This window comes from Hyaena hyaena, unplaced genomic scaffold (assembly GCF_003009895.1).
Source record: "Hyaena hyaena isolate Hyena2069 unplaced genomic scaffold, ASM300989v1 scaffold_5, whole genome shotgun sequence".
Classification (NCBI taxonomy): domain Eukaryota; kingdom Metazoa; phylum Chordata; class Mammalia; order Carnivora; family Hyaenidae; genus Hyaena; species Hyaena hyaena.
Window position 1 is genome coordinate 4,560,004 of NW_024080637.1, and position 20,595 is coordinate 4,580,598.

At 45.9% G+C, this 20,595-nt stretch overlaps 1 protein-coding gene across 2 annotated transcripts in view; it reads left to right on the forward strand.

Annotated features, from left to right (window-relative positions):
* The window catches only part of PLPP3 (phospholipid phosphatase 3), an 84,501-nt gene that overhangs the window by 23,306 nt on the left and 40,600 nt on the right, over positions 1-20,595 (forward strand). For both annotated transcript variants that reach the window (XM_039237935.1, XM_039237945.1), the window contains exon 2: positions 20,165-20,322. In XM_039237935.1, coding sequence (XP_039093866.1) covers positions 20,165-20,322 — 158 coding nt within the window. The remainder of the gene's footprint in view (positions 1-20,164; positions 20,323-20,595) is intronic.

The following is a 20,595-nucleotide window of genomic DNA, read 5'->3' on the forward strand; positions in this document are numbered from 1 at the left end:
CATTTTTTTCCTGTTCTTCATTTTTATGTATCTAAACTCTACCTACTAAGCAAAAACTTCCATGAGCAGTAAAGACCCACTTCCTGTCAACTGCTTGGTAAGGTTGGGGTGGGGGTGGGAGGTGGAGAGAGAACAATGGGAACAACAGAAGGAAATGAGTGGGTTTGGCAGAACCATTGACAACAGAGAGGATTCTGGGAGGGCCTAGGTCAACTGGGACTGTCACCTAGACATGGCACAGCAGCTCTGGGTCACAAATTTGGAAAACTAAGATTTCAGGGAAACAGATAGGACTCAGAGATGTGAGCAAGAAGGGACAGTTTTTCATAGATTAATGACCTTAAATATTTGTGCTCCGTGCCCCAAGTGTGCAGCAATAATGTAGTCCATGTTGAGTGGCTTTCGAGAGTCAAGATCTAAGCCTGTGCCTTGTAGCATTATTTATGTGGCAGTTAACTAGTATTGTTTCTACCTAGTTGGTTTACAGACCAGCAAAGTCAAGCACACTTGAATTCAGAGGTGCCAGGGCCTTGAAATGCATACAGGTTAGGTTACTCTCACACTAGTAGGTGTCATGAGATGTAGGGACAGCTGGGCTCTCTCTTTTGATTCACACTGCAAGTGGTATTTTTTTGACAACTGGGCTTAATCAGAGAAGTTATAACAGTTGATTTGTTTATTGAACAATGACATTTAGAAGAAAAGTCTCCGATGTATTTGTAGATATCTGGACCACACACACAACTTTTCTTTCCCTCTTTGAACTGGAGCGTTTTGTATGGTAGATGAAGATTTGGAGAAAATACCATATTCCTATACATATTTGGAGAGGTATAGAGAATAACTATAGGTTTATGCAGAACTCTGGAGGCAGGGACTTCCTCTTTTTTTTTTTTTTTAATGTTTTTATTTATCATAGAGAGACAGCATGAGCATGGGAGGGACAGAGAGATGGGGAGACACAGAATCTGAAGGAGGCTCCAGGCTCTAAGCTGTCAGCACAGAGCCTGACGCAGGGCTCTAACTCATAGACTATGAGATTATGACCTGAGCTGAAGTTGGAGGATTAACCAACTGAGCCACCCAGGCACCCTGGGACTTTCTCTTTTTACTTCTGTATTCCTGTTGCCTAACTCAGGGCCTGGTATACATAATTTGTTCAGTAAAAATTAAAAAAAAAAACCCAGATAAACCCAAGTCATTAAAAAAAATTTTTTTTTTAGTTTAGTTTTGACAGAGAGAGAGACAGAGTATAAGGAGGGGAGGGGCAGAGAGAGAGAAAGAGAGACAGAATCCAAAGCAGCTCCAGGATCTGAGCTGTCAGCAGAGAGCTGGACATGGGACTTGAACTCGTGAACCACGGATCATGACTTGAGCCGAAGTTGGATGCTTAACTGACTGAGCCACCCAGGGGCCCCAAACCCAAGTCATTTTTACACTAGCATAAATGTTTTAGCCTAAATCTATGAGTTTCTTTTTCACCACTGATGTTTTAAACTACCCAAAATTTGGGGGAAAAGGAGAAAATCACCCATAATTCACCACCTAACACAAATGCTACTACCATGTGGGCATATTTCCCTTTAGCCATTTTTATTTGAGTTTCTTTCAGTTATTTAGGTATATATACATACCGATACACATAACGATTTTCTGTGCCGCTAAGAATTGCCATAATCAAAGTTATTCATCTTTATGTTCATTCAGAATTAAGGATTACCTGTAACCACACAGAATTCTCTTCTTTCCCTTTTGCTTTCCTCCCCACTTCTCCCTCAAATTAATACTCTCTGGGGTAGGTACTGTTGCCCCTGTTTGCTAGGGCTTCTATAACAATGTACCCCACACTGAGTGGCTTACACAGCAGAAATCTATTGTCTTAACAACTCTGGTGGCTAGAAGGCCAAGTTCAAAGTGATGCACGGTGGTTCCTTCTGAGGGCTGTGATGGAAGAGATGTGCCATGGCTCTCTCCTTGGCTGAAGATAGTTTTCATGTGCACTTGGTGTTCTCTCTCTACGCCCTGTATGTGCCTCTCTATATCCAAATATCCCATTTTATTAGGTCACTTGTCATATTGGATTGGGATCCACCCTAATGATATCACTGTGACTTAATTACCTCTGTAAAGACCCCATCTCTAAATAAGGGCCACACGTTTTGAGGGGGTGGGGTGGGGAGGAGACACTTCAAGCATAACATATCTCTTCCATGTATATGCAAGGAGAACGAGTCCCAAGTTCAGTAACTTGAGCTTTGAATTTAGGCTTCTTGATTCTGAAATGTGCATTATCCTCACATCCTGTTTTCTCCTCATGAATTGAAAATGCCGTGAACAGAGAAACAAAATTCCTTCCTTGATTTGAATTTGATTCGTGTGAGACAATGTTTGATGATGGTTATTAACTGCTAAATTTAGCTGCTTGACCATTTGGAACCTGAGTAGTCATGTTATTTAAAAATGAAGTGAAGTCGAGTACACTATGCTTAGAACTTTCTATTGTTCTACAGCGTGGGCTAAACCTGTTGCATTCCTCATGGCCCCAGGCACCCCAGCAATTCCCTGGGAGGTGGATCACATTTCATAGTAAAAAACCAATCAGTGTTACATGTTGGTCATCAACTATTTTATCTTGTTTCTCTTTTCTGTAGATCCCTTTTAATTTTTCATTCTTCAGCGTGACTATGGCAAACTAGGAGTACACACACGTGCGTACCTACTACACCCCCACATGCACTTTTTTATAAGAAAAGTAACGTTTCTTCAGTAATCCCTAACACGTGATCCATCCTCAAAATTGCAAAATGGTCCCCGTATGTCCTCTACAGAGCTTTTTGGATCCAGGATTGAATCGAATTTCACCCATCATATTTGATGCTGTTTCTGTAGCCTGTAAGTCGGGGGACCTTTGGGGTAGTGCTGCACCCGAGTCCCTTTTTCTTTCTTTCTTTTTTTTTTTTTATTTATTTCTAGGAGAGAGAGAGAGACAGCGTGAGCAGGGGAGGGTCAGAGAGAGAGGGAGACACAGACTCTGAAACAGGCTCCAGGCTCTGAGCTGGCAGTCAGCACAGAGCCCGACGCGGGGCTCGAACCCACGAACCGTGAGATCATGACCTAAGCGAAAGTCGGACTCTTAACCAACTAAGCCACCCAGGCGCCCCACCCGAGTCCCTTTTTCACCGAGTGCGCTCCGGCAGATCACTGTTCTTTTCCTCACGTCCTCACATGAATGTTAAAAAAACGGTGTGCCCTGGGATTATCCCCAGCTGCTCTCACAGGTATACTTGGTTCATTGTGGATGCATAATAAATACTGATTGGAAGAAAGCGAATGAAGAGAAAGTGAACCAATAGTTTCCATCTGCATGGAGGCTACCAATATGAAGTGAAGGTCCCAAGCATTCCCAAGGGACATTCCATTCAAACCAGCCTGAAGTGTTGAGAAAAATCCCCAGTTATTTTCCGTTAGCGGGAAATAAACATTGAAGACACTGGTGTTTTAGAAAACTGCGTATCTTGTTGCCCTTGACTGCTTTAAAGGAAATGGAGAGCTCCCACTTGGGGACAAAGGACTACCCTAATCCTCTTTCTTCATTCGGATGTATTTTGTAGGGAAGACCGTCAGCAATAACAATCACTAGCATGAACTGAGTGCACTTTATATATGTACTGTATCTTTCAACTTCACGCTCGCCCCTCAAGATTGGCTCAGCTATCCCCATCTTGCAGATGGCCTTAAAGATGTTAGCCACTTGCCCAACGTCACAAGCCTAAGAAGAAAGCGATGCAAGCTTCAAATGCAAATCAAATCGACCCCAAACCCTGTGCATTTTCAGATAATCTGTATCGTAACTCACTCACATCTCATAAAAAAGCCAAAGGCTTAGTAACTTACATATTCAGTAACTATACATGAAATATACAGTGGATTTCTTTGTGGGCCAAGATAACACCTGCCTCTTTCCTTTATACAGAAGACACACCGTCTCATAGTTCTAATAGCAATGGTTATTGGGCATTTCTGTGTGCCAGGTGTTACATTAAGCATCTCTGCACCCAGTATCTTATTCCTCTCACGTCACTGTGAGGTGTACTGACTTGGTTAAGGTGGAAATGAACCCCAGGTGTGTCTGACTCCAAAATCCACACGCTTCGATCTTCACCAGGCCACTGTAGGTCAGTTGCCAATGGATTGATCACCCCTTCGGCAGTCTACACCTAGGTGTGCTCCTGAATAGTGCTCTGTATTGAGGTAACTCAAGAGCCCGAACAGAGAGGCTACAACAATCCGTTTCAGAGAGGTGTTTAAAGCAGAGAGGGAAAGAGCCCCAGACTCTCCTGGAGAGTAGGCTGTGTTTATTTGAGTTGCGCTGGCCAGGGCCTAGCGTGGCGTCAAGGCTGTGGGAGGCCTTAATACATCTTATTCAGGGTTGATGGGGATGTGTCTAAAAAATGCAGAAGGCTTTTCCTTGGGAAGGTGGTTGGTCACACCTCAGTTAGCAGGGAGCATTAGTTCTAAGGGCCCTGTGCTCCAGTCTGTTCTCCACATGGCTGCTGGAGTCCTCTTTGTAAAACAGCCTGGCCCTGCCACTGTCTAGCCTAGACCCCTTCCTTCATTTTGAGTCTCTGCTGTGTACCCAGCCCTGCAGAGGGTAAAGAAGAAGCACGGTTTCAGCCGGCTAAGAAACGAGTCTTGTTTGAAAGCCCATGTACATGAAACCTAATTTTAGAGCCTGTCAGAGATCATTTGGTCTAGCTTTTCTTACAGAGTGTTCTGGAAAGCTGCAGTTCTTCCAAGTCTTGAAACTTCAGCAGTGAACTTTGATGAAGGCTCCAGGGAAAAGGTGTATGTTATGTACTCTCTGGGGTGTGACCACACGGTCCAGTCTCCTCTCTTTAACAGATAAGGAAGGGGGGCTGCGAGTTGAGAAAGACTCCAACATGGGGCGCCTGGGTGGCCCAGTTGGGTAAGCATCCTGCTTCGGCTCAGGTCATGATCTCACGGTTCATGGGTTCAAGTCCCTTGTCGGGCTCTTTGCTGACAGCTAGCTCAGAGCCTGGAGCCTGCTTCGGATCCTGTGTCTCCCTTTCTCTCTGCGCCTCCCCTGCTCACCCTCTCTCTCTCTCTCAAAAATAAATAAACACTAAAAACAAAACAAAACAGGAAAGAAACAAAGACTCGAACCTTGGGCTCTTTCAAAACCCAGCCCAGGGCCCTGTCTGCTGTAAAGGGAACCACTCCATTTGTGGGTTCAGACTAGGCAGTCCTAAGGCACATATTTTCTCCTGGATCTTGAAACCATATGTTTCTCAGGCTTTTCCTCGCCTTCTAAGATAGGCCTCTGATGTTTGGTGTCTGAAATCATATTGTTTCTTTTTTGATGCCGTCCTGGCAAAGAGACTGGAAAGCAAAGTTTACCATGAGGCTAAAGAGAGAGTGAGGAAGAGCCACGGGTGTGTAGCCTCACAGGCTCCCTGCATAAGGAAGGCCGGATTTTCTGTTGGGAGGTTGCTGTACCCTAGTCAGTGAGCTCTTCTGACGGCATTATTCCCCTCAGCTGTCCCGTCTCCCTTCTCTCACCTAATAGGTGCTCAGCAAACATATGATTATTCCTTGTGTTTCAAAATTGTATTCATTTGGTGTGTGCATATGTAAATTGCATTTTATGTATATCATGCATCAATTGTTTAAGTCCTTGAGTTCAGAAATGAGATTGTTTTTACTTTTTTTTTACTTATGTATTAAAAAATTTTTTTAATGTTCATTTATTTTTGAGAGAGAGAGAGAATGCAAGTGGGGGAGAAGCAGAACAGAGAGAGAGAGAGAGAGACAGGGAGACACAGAATCTGAAACAGGCTCCGGGCTCTGAGCTGTCAACACAAGTTCTGGCTCGAACTTGGCCATGGGAGATCATGACCTAGACTGAAGTCGGATGCTTAACCAATTGAGCCACCCAGGTGCCCCTGTTTTTGCTTTTTTAGGGTAGGGATTCCCAAGTCACCTGGGAATAGGATCCTTTGAAAAGCTTGTTAAAAATGAGACTTCTCAGGCCCTTGTCTTGGGGATTCTGATTGAGTTATCAAGTAGGTCTGGGGAGGGCCTGGAATGTCTTTTTTCCTGAGTGCCGCTGATGATTTTGATGATTGGCCAAGTCTGAAAGTCCCTGTCCAGAGGATAACTTGGTCCAGTCCCCGAGTTTACCCTTAGAGACAGACATGAAAATAAGCACTAGCCTTCAGGCCTGGAACCTTGAAACAAAGTGCGCTGCGAAATACAGAAAGGTTATACGCAGAACAATTGACCAGTATACCTGGTGTCAGATTGAGAGGGGGTGATGGAGAGGAATGATTTGGAACCCTAATTAGACCTGCTCCCCAGTTCTCAAACCTGCAGCTCTAAGCCCCCTGCTAATTGGCAGTCCCTTAATAGATTAGGACTTGGCATCGGGCTTGCATATTATTATAAACCACACACAGAAAAACCCAGTGGCTGAGGAACTCCTGCCAAACCCAGGCCTGGGTTTTTGTGAGGCTTTTGAAGTGCGCTGGTCTTTCAGTATTTTGTATAGTCAGTGTACTGAAAGGCATCAAACCATTCCTTTGGATGGGATTTGTGAAGGGCCGGTTTGTTGAATAATTAATTCCCCAAGACCCATTCTGTCGTCTTGACGGACAAGCAGGAGCCCACATACCCGGTTTTGCTCCCAGGGGTACAGGGAGTGTGATAGGAGAGATTATTTCTCACGGTTTCTGTCCTGTGCTCAGCAGTCTGTGCCCCTCTCCTCGTGCTTTGGGGGGAAGGAAGAGACGGAGGGCATCTACTCTGTGCTGTGCCCAGCTGTTAAACACCCTGTCTTGGGAAACCCTCACAGCACCCCTTCCGGGCTGCATGACCTTTTTGGCTGATGAGGACCGGGAGGTTCTGCGAATTCACTATCTAGAATCACACCGCCACAACAGAGAAGGGAGGGACTCCTATCTAGTCTGCTAAGTCCAAACTGTCACAAAACCTGACCAAACCCGGAAAACCATTTTTCATTTTGCGTGGTGCTCAGTTGATTAAGATGGACTTCGGGGGTGCCTGGGTGGCTCAGTTGGTTGAGCATCTGACTCTTGATTTTGTCTCAGGTCGTGATCTTGCAGTTCGTGAGTTCAAGACCTACATTGGGCTCTGTACTGACAGCATGGAGCCTGCTTGGGATTCTCTCTCTCCCTCTCTCTGCCCCTCCCCTGCTCATGCTTGCTCTCTCTCTCTCGCTCTGTCTCTCAAAATAAATATATAAAACAAAAGATGGGCTATGAAACAGTTTCTGTTATGGACGTCATTAGCCAGGAATACCTAGGGTAATGATGCACTTCCAGTGTTCCCCTCTCCCCTGAAGTTCTGTAGTAGGGTCCCTGCTCGTGAGGCTGCCCCTTACAGAGAGCCACATTGTTCAGACAGATGGGCGGCTGGAGAAGGCGGCCTCCAAGGGTGCACAGAGCCCTGCTCCAGGCTGCCGAAGGCACAGTCAGGTCTTCCTCGGGCCTCCCAGCCAATCCCAGGGGCCTTGCTCTCTGCTCTTGTCTGCCCAGTTAGGTTCCATTTAGAGGCCCTTCCATTTCTTTCCAAGTCCATTTCCACAAAGGGAGAGCTGTAGTGGAGGCCAAGATTTCCATGAAAACCTTCCAATTTTCAGGCAAACATACCAGGCAGCTCTCATGGCAATACCATGGTGAAGGGGAATAATGTTATTTGGCATTTCGCCCTTGAAAAAAATGTATGTGGGGGGGGGCGCGGAGGCGAGGTAGGGAGGATGTGGAGGATGGGCAGAGAGAACAGTGAGGGCTTTGTAATTTACTGCTATACAGAGGTCAGGTGGGCAGGGCCGTGAGGGGAGGTGGGGTGCAGAGGAGGCCCTCCCTGCCTTGAGGTTCACTACCTGCTTCTCCCCTTTTGCCTGGTTCACACATTTGGAGAGGTTGTAGGGAGGAAGTTAAGGAGTTTTAATGTTTTTATTTGGAAGAAGGACTCTCTATCCAATACCACTGAAGAAACATCCGAGGAACTACCCTTTTCTCTCAACAGCTGAAAAATGCATCACAGAGCAGTGGCTTCCTGGAGAGTTTTGGCAAGAGCTTCCCTCTGAACAATAGGGTTCCTATAGCAAACTACCTAGGGTTTTTTTTTTTTTTTTTTAATGCTGCCACTTCTCCTGTATCAGGAGATTAAAAATGCCCACATTTTGTTATCCCCATCCCAGTGGGGGCGGGGGGGGGGGGGCGGTGGCTGCCAGAGCAACTGAGGGTGGCCCCAGAGTCATGGCTTTCTAACTGCAGAAGGCAAGCCAGTTCGCCAGGGCCACCCCTTCTCAGTCTGTGCAAAGGCAGCCAAAGATAGGACCTGCGGTGGCTGCATGGACCTGTGCAAAGCCAGCCGGCCCCGGTGGCATTTCTGCTCAGCTGGTCTGGGACCGTGTTTCTGATCTTCTGTTTGGTCCTTGGCAAAGCCTAGCTGGTACTGCTTACCCGGAAGGGATTACTAAGGAGGAATGAAAGAGGCCCAGCTGTTAATCACCGAGGAGTGGATCCAGTGGGCTTCAGTAGCTGATGTGAATTCCCACCTGTTTCCAACCCACACTGCATTTTTGCCGATAACCTGCTTCTTTGACCGAGCCAGGAGCTGCCGATGGTTAATGCAGTCTGTATGGGAAGGCCTGCAGATTTGGGGCCGTTTTCTGAAGCTGTTATTTATAAATGAGCACCTTTGAATTCCGGAGGGCTCTGCTTGGCCAGGCTCTCTTCCCCGACTTAAAAGAAAGTAGCACGCTCCTCTGTTACTCCAGGGGGATGGCGGGCAGGTGGCGAATCTGCTCCATAACGATGCAGGAATGAAGCCTGCAGTTCGTTTAGAGAATGCCTAGGCTACAGGCACAAACTTCTGAATTAGAAATGTCCCTAAGCCCCCTCATCAAACCAGCCCTTTCATTTTGCACATGAAGAAACAGAGCCTGAGAGAGCAGAAGGGAGTCTATATAGTTAGCCCGCCACGGAATGAACCCTGATGAATACAGGTCATTATTATTGTCAATTATTGTTGGTTGGCATTTGTTTCTTGAGGTCGCCTTGCCCAAAGGAACTTCGCTCGTACTCCCAACTCACTTGTGAGAGCAGGCATTTCTTCACCGAGTCAGGGACTGGCGTGGAGACCACTTTCGTCTCCAGGACATTGGCTGAGCTGACCCAGCTCTGACTCCTTGGACTTCATTATTCAGTAGGTGAAAGGTTGCCTCATTCACTAGGATAGAAACACAATCTAGAATGACCCCGATCCATCTATTTGGATTCGACTTCCTTCAATGTATAGTAAGTAGTCTGGGTGGTAATTAAACTAGAAACCTTTTCCCCCAAATCAGACATTTCTTCTGGAGTGAACAACATTTTTAACTGCTGGTTTTCCCTTTTTAAGCATCTTTTCAGCATCTGTGGAATTAGATGGGCTCCCTCAGACTCCTTTTCTCATTTTTCCTCTGGGTTAAACCTTGGGTTGGAGACGAGGTAGTTTGCAACAGCAGTATTGTTAACTTGTTTGCCATAGGGGGCAGGGGGAATCTTTCCAGTTCTGAATTTTTATTTTTTTAATTTAAATTTTATTTATTTATTTATTTTTGTATGGCCTTACCTGCATTGTTGGCGTTGACATGACAGCAAGGAATCTTTGAAATGTGTTTACGGGATTAGGCGATAAACTGGTATCGTGTGTCTGCTGGCTGCTGATCACATGCTAACACGTGTCCTCCGTGTTCCCTGGACATTCCTGTCGCACTGCATCAGGAGTATGCCTCCCCAGAGGCACACGCTGTCCCCGGAGTATGCATTCCTAGAGGGCAGGGGCCACCTCTTAATGATTTCTGTAGCCCGTGATTCTCTCAGTAAGGACTCTCCTTCAAAAGCAGCCTTTTTCTCCTTCACTTACTTTGCCACCCAGTGCAGTTTGGAAACCTCGGTGGGGCACACACCAAGCCTCAGATGGTGGGGAAAGAAGTTTGACTTGTACTTGAATCAGGTGTTTTGTAATGCCATTCACTCCCAGGATACTTCTGAAATGAAAATGTAGCCCCTGCAAGTCCGACACAGAGAGAGGAAATACACTACAAATTAAAAAGTGATTAGCAAGCATTTAGGCAGAAGGTCAAAGGGTTTATTTTGGACTTAGACTTTTCAACTTTGGGGGCTTGTATTCGGTTTCAGAATTGCATCCCCGAATTATTTGTGCAGGTGGTAGCTGTCAGATTGAAAGGAGATCTCTGGGTTTTACAAAAGGAACGTTTGACAGGCTGGGAATGGGGAGGGTGCTCGAGGCGGGAGGCTGGTCTTATGCCTAGCACTCGGGGCTGGAATCGCTCCAGCCTTACTGAACTCCGGTGACGGTCCCTGTCTGAGCTGCCACAGCCCTGACCAGGTGAGTCTGGCGACCTTCTTGAGGAAACCAGTTAAGCTGGCTGATTTGCATCATGTAAACAGCAGGATAGTTGATTTTCAGGCTGGGAGGGCAGGTTTCAGGCTGGGAGGGCAGGGAACGAACCTTTGTTAAATGCCTACCACGTGACCTGTCACCCTCCCAGCCCTTCCAAGCGGGCATGGACCTCCTCTTGTGAAAACCGGGACTCTGAGAACTTAAGCAGCTTGCTGAAGGTTGCATGGATTTTAAGTGGCAAAACTGGTTTTCCAACCCGGATCTGAGTTGCTTTCTTGAGATTTGTGTGCTTCCTCCAATTGGGAGCGTTCTTCCGGGCAGCGATTCCCAAGAGGATCACAGGAAGTGGGTCAGAGGTGGGCTGAAACGGGTCCCTTAGCCCTCGGGGTGGCCGGGCAGGGTGGGGTGGGGCATCCGAGTCACTGAGTGACAGCCTCCTCACCTTACCTGGGGGTGCCCCACAAAGTATTTTCTTGTAGTTTCACTACATGAAAAAGATTAGGAAACTGAAAGTTTAGGGTCTCCGCAGCCATCCAGCCCAACAACCTGAGACTTGGAGCTGGTTAGGTTCCCCGTAAATACTTTCCTGATGGATTTGTCTGCTCTTCATGAGGACGTGTGGTGGTGTGTTGTTTCAGGGGATTGGGTTAGAAAAACAGGATTTGAGATGTGAGAGAGATCAGATTAAAACTCATTAGGATGGTGAGAAAGGGATCTACCAGCCGTACACTGTATCTGGGGCAGAGCCAGGTCCTCTGGGTTTTAGTTTGTTTCCTGTATACATTTATACAATATACATTTGAGGAGCACCCACTCGACACTAGGAATTAGTCTTTGTGCTGGGCATACAGACATGAATAAAATATGGACCGTTTCTGAAGACAGTGTAGGGGGCTTACAGAAAAAGAATAATTACGGTGCTAGAATGTGATGGACAAATCCTTGGACTTAGAGGAGAACACATAGACAGGGTTAAGATGAAAATATATACATAGGGGCTCCTGAGAGGCTCGGCCAGATGAGCGTCCAACTCTTGATGACTCAGGTCATGATCTCACTGTTTGGGAGTTCGAACCCCACATCGGGCTCCGCACTGACAGCGTGGAGCCTGCTTGGGATTCTCTCTCTCTCTGCCCCTCTCCTGTTCACACTCTCTCTCTTAAAATAAATAAATATACATTAAAAAAATTAAAGCAATGGGTGTCCACACAGAACATCTCTGCCAGCCAGATTTGGCCATGGGCTGCCAGTTTGTGACCTTTGACCTAGGTCGGACCGTGCAGCTTGCCTTGGTGGCCCTGGGTGCCTGCCAGCATGAGTTTGTTCTCCCAGCATCTCCAGTAATGCTCCAACTCTTCATTTTTGGCACCACGTCTGGCTCCGGTCTTGCCTTTTGACTGTCTCGAACTTTGGCCCTCCCAGGCGTCTGATGTCCTGCCAGTCCACATGTTGTTTATTTTACCGCCATGTGAACCTGGTGTTTTGTGTACACCTGGGCAGCAAGGCTGGGGTGGGAGCTTGCATGCTGACGCGTGTGTGCGTAACTGTTGGGAAAATAAAAGGGTTTTTTTTCACCCTTATGGACTTACCACCCGTTCAGGCTCATGTGATCCTTTGACAACACATGGCTGGGTTCCTGCCGTGATATTTCTTCCCTGCATGAGGGTGCCATGTCCTGCTAACCGCTGTTGAAGCCCCTTCTATTTATACAGTCCCAAGAAGTCCCTGGGATTATAGGATTTTATGAGCCTGCTTTTCCCGTGGGATCAGTTTGCATTTGGGAAGGAGCTGGCAAACCCACAGCTGCGTGAGGGAGCTTTTGACTGAACTCTGATCACATCTTATACCTGCTTAAAAAGTATATCTCCACCAACAGGAGCAGGAGCTAACCTTTATGGAGCCAGGCAATTGGATATTTTATAAGCTGTGTCTCTGTCCTTACAAAGAACTCTGTATATTGGGAAGTATTGTACAAGGTCCTGTTGTACGATGATGAAGCTCAGAGAGGTAAACTGACTTGCCCAAGGTCATACAGTAAGCATGGCAGGTGATGGAAGTAAGACGTGATATCCTGTCTGCCTGACTCTGAAGTTCACAGATAAATTGAAAAAAGTAACTGCCAGAGTGGCTTACATGACTCAGTGAATCCTTTGTAAAAGAGATATCTAAGTCTTGCAGGATGAATAGGAGTTTGCTGGTGGTACTGTAATCCAGATGTTAAGACATCATTTCCTGGAGTTTTTGGGAAGATTAAACGTGATTATTTATGTCAGAGCTAATAAAACCTCATGCACACATGGGATTCTTGCTGTGTCCTAGCTCTGGGGAGCCATATTGGAAATAAACACATTTGGGTCATAAGGGAGACTGAGGCAGGAGAGAGTAGGTGGATCTGTGTTACGTCCACCTCAACATCTAAGGGGGAGCCCTGCTTCTTATCCTCATTCAAGGTCAGCCTATACTTTTCAGAGCTTTGTAGCTGTGCTAATATCTACATAGACGTATTTCCTATGTACTTAGCAAGAAAGGCTAACTGGCCCCATCTCTGAATGGACTTTAAAGGTCTTGGTATTCTATGATAGATCCTGGTTACATTGCTCTTATCAGCAGTGGCAAAGTATAATCTCTCTGGCCCTCAATTCATTGGTTGTATATTAATAATTATCTTAGAGGATTGTTTTAAGAGTTACATTAGTTGATGTATACAGGGTTCCTGGCACATAGTATGGGTACCCAATGGATGAAAATTTACTCTCATCCTTACAGATAAGAAAGGCCAAAAGAGGAAGAAGTTGACCCAGTTTGGCCTGGGGAAGAGCAATTATAAATCCTATTAACTTCAGTAGCGGTGTATTACTAGAAATACACGTCGAGGGGTGCTTGGCTGGCTTAGTTGGTAAAGCATGTGGCTCTTGATCTCAGGGTCATGAGTTCAAACTGCACATTGGAGCTCACTAAAAAATTAGACATATCATGTCGGCAAAAGAGGGCTGGGACTCTCTTTGTGAAAGGTTTGAATCATGTGCTATTGGCTAGTTTGCTTTTTAGTTTCTGGTGAATCTGACACCCCTTTCAAAGCCCAAATGAAAAGGCCAAAACAGCCAGAGCTAAGAGTTTTAAGGTGGCCGATATTATTTGGAGAATAAAATGGTTTTTTCCCTTTAAGCACTTTCCAATAAGAAAGGCCATCCAAAGTTCTTTTTCACACCCACGGTTAGCCTAAAGACAGATGTCCCTTTGTCATGGAACCTGAGACTTTCCAATGTTGAGAAACTCAGAAACAGTGTAGTATCTCAATACTGTGTGCTCCCAGCACCTAACAGTGCCCAGTACTCAGGGACTGTCGGTACATCTTTGTCAAATTGCAATGAAGGCCTTAGATTTGGGCTCAGGAAACCCGGCACCAGGACTAGATCTGCCACTGATTTCTTCATTTCTCCCGTGGAGTTGCTTTTGGTCATGACAGTCTTCTTTTTGTAAAGAAAGGGCTGGACCTTCCAGCTTTGAAGAATGACCATTTGTCAAGAAGAACCCCTAGACCCAGAACATTGCATGTTCATACCAGCCTACAGCGAGTGTTTTTCATGGCAGCCCTTTTCAAAGGTAGGAAACGCCTTCATAGTAAACTCGGTTTTGTCTCATCTGGATTGTGTCCAGTTCAAAAATCTGGACAAATAATCAAACCAAAGAAAGTTTGCACACTTCTAAGACCAGTAGCAATTAATTACTTTAAATAGAAACCCTGTCACTTACAAGCAACATAAATATTTGTATTTTGAACCTCTAAGTAGTAGTTGGGTTGACCGTTCTGGCCTTAAGTGATTAAAAAAAAAATCAGTTGGTCATATTTTAACAGGGAATGCATTTATAAAGAAAGGGAGGGTCAGGTCATGGAGTAAGAAACATGAACCAAAAGACAGACCGGGGTTCAAATCCCAGTGACCAACTGACTCAGTGTGGGAACTTTGGACGTGTTACAAAACTTCTGGCCTCAGCTTTCTGTTGGGTACAGATGAGAATAATAACGCACATTTTCACAGCTGTTGTGGAAATTCAGAAACATTAATTCCTAATTGGATTCCAAGCTTGAAATCAGAAGCCCGATGTTTTCCTTCCTTCCTTCCTTCCTTCCTTCCTTCCTTCCTTCCTTCCTTCCTTCCTTCCTTCCTTCTTTCTTTCTTTCTTTCTTTCTTTCTTTCTTTCTTTCTTTCTTTCTTTCTTTCTTTCTTTCTTTCCCCTTCCTTCCTTCCTTCCTTTCAGAGAGAGAGAGGGTTCAGGTGAGCGACAGGCAGTGGGAAAAAGAAAGAGGGAGAATCCCACAAGGAGCAGAGAAAGAAGAGGGAGAGAGAGAGAAGTGGAGCTCATGCAAGGCTTGAGTTCACCCAATGTGGAACTCAACACAAACTGTGAGATCATCACCTGAGCCAAAGTCAGATGCTTTAACGACTGAGCCACCCAGGAGCCCTTCAGATGCCGTCACTATTTCTAACATCTGGTCCATATTGGTGCCATTTGCCGGCTTTGCCCTTTAGATGCGTTACAGTCTTCAGTCTCTGAGCTTCAGTCTTCCATGTGTAAAATGAGCATGATAGTGAAGTCTACAGTGTAGGTAAGATGTAGAAATTGCTGTTGTAGAGTTCTTCTGGCTGCCTGATTGGAGCAGTTAGCCTGCGCTTGATACCCACACACGTATTCTGTACCCAGTGTTCTTCTTTGGGTAGGAGCGTAGGCTTTCTGCAGCTATTAGTTTAATTATTACTTTCATAGATCCTGGACTTTGCTTATTTTAAGGTAGCCACAGATCAGATGAAGTGGCAAGTTGGACAACTCTGGGCAAGGCACTCAAAGGACTTGGTATCTGGGAGTCACGAGCAGCCCCTCCCTGATGCTTGGAGTTGGGTCGTGCTGTGAGGCCTGCCCAAGTGTAAAGATTTCTTATTCACTCTCCCACCCCCACTCCTTCCCTTTCTAAAAAAGCACTTTGAGAGCAGGAGGCTGTGTTTAATTTTGTGCCAACGTGAAACTGTGGCTGGAGGGAGCAGGGCTCCGGGGCTGGGTCAGTTTGGTAACACTTCCCACATGACTTTATCAATGGGTGGGCCACAAAAACTTATCCTGTGTTTTTTTACACCCCACCCCCAAACCACCCAACCTGCTCAAGTGTTAGTTTTTCAAAGCCCAAGAAGTTTCAAAGGCCCGAACCCAACACAGGGGCCTTTCTTCATGCTTTGATTTTCTGCCCATTAAGTGTTTGTCAGTGAGTTCGTATTTCGCCTTCTCTGCAGCCTACATATCCCGAGAGGTCCCTGGAGGTATAGGAAGTTAATTGATCCTTGATTAAAAGAAAGAGAAGGGCTTTGAATTGGGTTATAGAATCACCAGATGGTATGTATACACACACACACACTTCTTATTTCTGCTTTGCAAAAAGCTTGTAATGTACCTTGCATTATAGATAAATCTGAACTCCAGGATATTGGCTTCGGAGTGTTGGTTAAATTAGATACTCAGCACAGATGTGTATGTGGTGAATGTTCAGTGAGTAATTGCCTGCACTATTGCCTTGACTGTTCAGTATAAAACATCTTATTCTTCAAAGGCCATGAAATTTGCTGAACTTTAATTGATCAATACTCCTCAGGGCTTCCTTCTCTGTTTCAAGTGACTCGCTTACTTTAGAAAGCACTCGAAAGTCCGAGAGTCTCTGATAAGTCACTTTAATCCCTTTGAACCTTCGGGTGACTAAACGTGTTCGTTTTTATGACTGTTTCTCCCATTAGCCTTTGGGCCACTTGAAGGTTGGGACTTAAGTGTCCCAGTCAGTGCTGAGAACATAATAGGCATCCAGATTTTCCAGATGACAGTCATTTGTGTGGGGTTCCTCAGCACAGTTCAGGTACAAAGTAGTTGTTCAGTAAATGTTAGCTACTATTGTTATTGTCTGGGCTGACTTTCCCTTTCTTCCTTTCATTGTCTACCGTGTGTCTCTTCCAGCTCTGTAGCCAAATCTAAAGTCATGCTCTCATAATGGCCATCATTTATAATGACTGCCTTATTGAAATCCCTAAACTACATTGAGTTTCTTGAGCATACTCAGTCCCTGGACTCCAGAAACCTCCTACTCAATAAGGGTTCCTTCAAGCCTCCCATCCTCTGTGGGCCATCTTTAGTGTCTTTATACTCTATACATATGTCAGTCTTCCCATTTAGAAATATTTGAGTGCACTTGGTTTTGCAACTTTCTTAAAATACCATGAGCCTCTTGAGGGCAGGTGCTATGACACATTCACCTCTAGATTTCTAGTCTCTAGCACTGGGAATTTTTCTTTTTTAAGAACTGATCGGGGACTATTGTGGTTGGTCATAAAGATGGCGCCAGTGCTGGAAATGGAGATACCTCTATGGAAAAGAACAGCCTCTTCCCTGGGTCCTGGAGAGGCAAGGGAGGCAAGGTGCTGTGTCCCTTGAGGACCAGCTGCCCCATTGGAGAAAATGTCTATGCTTTTCCCATCAACTAAAGGTAATCTGAGGTTACTGTCTTCTGGAGCAAAGTCAAGACTTCCCCCAATCATACCACAGATTTGTAGGAGAGACAGAAAAAGCCATTGGGTTTTCTAAATGCTATCTCCATGCCTTTCAAGAAAATAAACAGAACACATTCAGATCCAACTTCTTGTTTGTTTGTGGACATCATCTGCATAATCATAATCGGAAACTTCCCAAGCCTTAGGCAAAGGAGGAAGAGAAAGGATTTGGATGGCTCCCAGATTAAGAGAGGGCAAAGGAACAGAATGAACAGATTTTCTTTACTAACTTTCTCTGTGGGATCGTCCCCCCCTATCCCCCACCGCTTTGTCCTTTTAACATTTATTGAGTGTGCATAGTGTGCGTCAGACCCGGAGCTGACATGACCCAGTACTTTTGCCTGGTTTCCTTTAACTAAAGCCACTTTCTGTACGGATTTTATTCCATGACGTCTTCCCCTAGTAGATTGTAAGCTCCCGGAAGGCAGGGTTCATGCCGTCTTTGTACTTGGTGTACATAGTGAAGACTGAATCAGTATTTGTCGAATAAATGAATGGGTTCATGTAGTGGATGACATCATCCCAGCAATCCCCAAGCTAAACCTCACTCTTCCCATTGCAGAGATGAGAAGAGCATTCTGGAGATGTGAAACAACTTGCTCAAGTAGCAGGGAGCAGAGTCAAGGTCATTAACCCAGTTCTGTCTAACTCCACAGCTCTTTTATATGTGTTTTATTGTCCTTAGAAACATATGTTTTACAGGCCTATCATGTGAACACCATTAAAAATAGAAGCCGGGGCCTAAGAGCATAGCCCAAATGTAAGGCACCGGGGTCTGTTCCCTTCCTGAGTTTATTAGCAACGCTCTGGCTCCCAGGCACCACAGAGGCTGCGGCCCGGCTCAGACGTGGAGCTCAAGGTTTTTATCACGATGTGTGGAGCTTTAAAGTGGACTATTAATATCATACTGCTGGCTTCTTGGCTACTTTTCATAGCCAACTTGGCCACATTTCAAGATGTTGAGGCAGTAGAATGAAGACGGTTTGGGCCCATAGGATATTTTTTTCTCTTCTAGCGCCCCACCCCCAAAGATCAGCTGACGATTCTTGCCCTTTCCTGGCCCCAGCATTTCCTCACTGCCTCGCCTCTCCTGCTTCACTCCCTTGCAGAGACACGGTCTCAAGAGCTAATGGTTATTGCCTTCCAGAGCCCCTCTGTGTTTACTTTGAGAAGATCAGGCACAATGCTGTGGTGTGTTGCCGTTTCTTTCTTTTCAAAGCACTAGTATGAATTTGATAAAGTAAATTGTTGTTCTAGCAGGAAGCAGTTAGGGGTCACAAAATAAATAGCCGTAGAATTCAAATAAATCCAAAGAATAAAACCAAATAAATCCATGTGTGTATGCACAGTGATACATAAATACACTTTTTAGAAAGTGAGCTTTTTTATCGCTGCTGGTCTGGACCAAAGTAATTGAAAAATTGTGGAGTTCATGGTACATTTTTTTTTTTTTTTTTGTAAGAGGCGGTCTGGGGCTTCGAGCAACGTGACGTGAATTTAATTTGTTTTGAAAAACATGAAAATGGAATTTTATCTTTTAAACCACCGCTTATCTTGGGCTTTTTCAGCTAATGAAATTCACAGTTGGATGAAACCAATTTGCAAAGTTAAATTAGGGATTCAGGCATTTGGGGGTAGACTAAGAGACCCTGAATGAGCTAAACATTTCTCTCGTCGTCTCTGTTCTCTTCTTGAAGATGAATGACATATGCTTAAGCGATGGTTTAAAATGACGTCTTGAGGTTGTTGGAGGATCCATTGCAAAAATGAATGAATAGCTTACACGTTGTTGATGGCTGTTAACATTGGTGGTGGCTGTTAACGGGGTGTTTTTCTTGGTCTTCCCTGGTCCTCACATTCAGTGGCTCACCTTTTACTTAGTGAAGTGGCACTGCAGCTTGGTGTTGAACGTGGGCAGTAGGGGAAGTGGTCTTCCAGTCTCCGAGAAGAGCGTGAACTGAGACAGAGTCTCTGTGTCCTGTTTTCTTTGAGGCTGTGTCAGGTGGGCTAGCAGACCATGAGTCAGGAGAAGGAGGTCCAGGTCGCGGGAACTCCAGAGGTCACCCTTAGGGACTTTATCTCGTCCTGTGCAATGGCGAGCCACTGAAGAGACTTAAACAAGGCAGTGACGTACTCACAGTCTGGAAGTGAACTGGTGGATATGGGTGAGAGGCAGTGAAGGTCAGGAGACCGATGTGGAGGCTGCTGCCGTGGCCTGGCAAGGGACATTGTAAGCCTTCGCTTTTTGCTTCAGGGTTGTGAGGCACTTTTCCTGGCAGGTGATGGAATCCATTTGCCATGACCTTTAAGAGAATGGCATCTGAGCCGGCCACTGATAAACCAGCAGCAGCTGCAGGAGGGGCCTGGTGCTCCCAGATGCCCTTGGGCTCCGCTCCAAAGCTACAGGCCGAGGGGCCCTCTGCTCAGCTCTGCTGAGTCTTGATAGTGACTCTTCAGTGGAAGAAAAAGGTTGAAAAGGGCGCCATCGAGCAGCTACTACGTGCCAGGCACTACGCTAGAAGTTGCGTGTGCTTGGTTCCCCTTCTGTCATTCCCTACAACTCATGTGTGAGGACACTGAGGCTCAGAAAGATGGAATGACAACGAGGGGTCACATTGACAGCACGCGGTGGACCTGAGATTGAGCTTATGTGACCCAAGGCCTTCCCGGCTCCAAGCCGCAGAGCCTTGTGATGGGCTCCTCAAAGGGGGAGTGGTGATGTCCAGTGCACTTGGAGAAGGACACATCACTAGACTCGAAGCCCTGTTGGTAATGATCACTCATCGGCCTTTAATGTCAGCAGGGTGTTGTAGCGCGGTGGGAAAGCTCCTGTCCCGGCTCTTCCCCTGCCTCCCGCTGTGCCCTTGGACAAGATGAGGTTAATGCTCTGCTCTTCCTGGCACTTCCTGGGCGTGACCAGGAAGGAAAGGGTCTGCAGGTGCCGATCGCTCTCTGGGGACTGTACATAGCTGCACGTGCACGGAAGGCCTGGCCCTGTCAGTGGTGCTGTTTGGGGTGGTCTTTGCTGTAGGTCGTTCTTTGGCCTCCTTTCATTGATGTTTTCCCTTTCTCTCCTCTCTCTTTTTTTTATTTTCTGGTGCGTGTGATGGTTCCTTCTGGACCAGCGGGCCTGCCCTTCCTCATCATCGAGACAAGCACCATCAAGCCTTACCACCGAGGGTTTTACTGCAATGATGAGAGCATCAAGTATCCTGTGAAAACTGGCGAGACCATAAATGATGCTGTGCTCTGCGCTGTGGGGATTGTCATTGCCATCCTTGCGGTAAGCGCCCAGGCTGCCATGCTCAACCTGTACGACTTCCCCTGTATCATGTTTCAGAACATCTGAGCCAGCGGAAGTTGGCAGCTCAAATAGAATGTCATTTGCTTAATAGTATGTATTTCATGCGGTTGATACTGTCACTAAAAGCATATACTAAAAGTATCATCTGTGTACTCACGTATATACTGAACGTCTTCTAAAAGTATGCTAAGCACCCCTCTCAAATATTTTGCATGGATTATCCTCACACTCATCCAGTGAAGTCTAGGTACC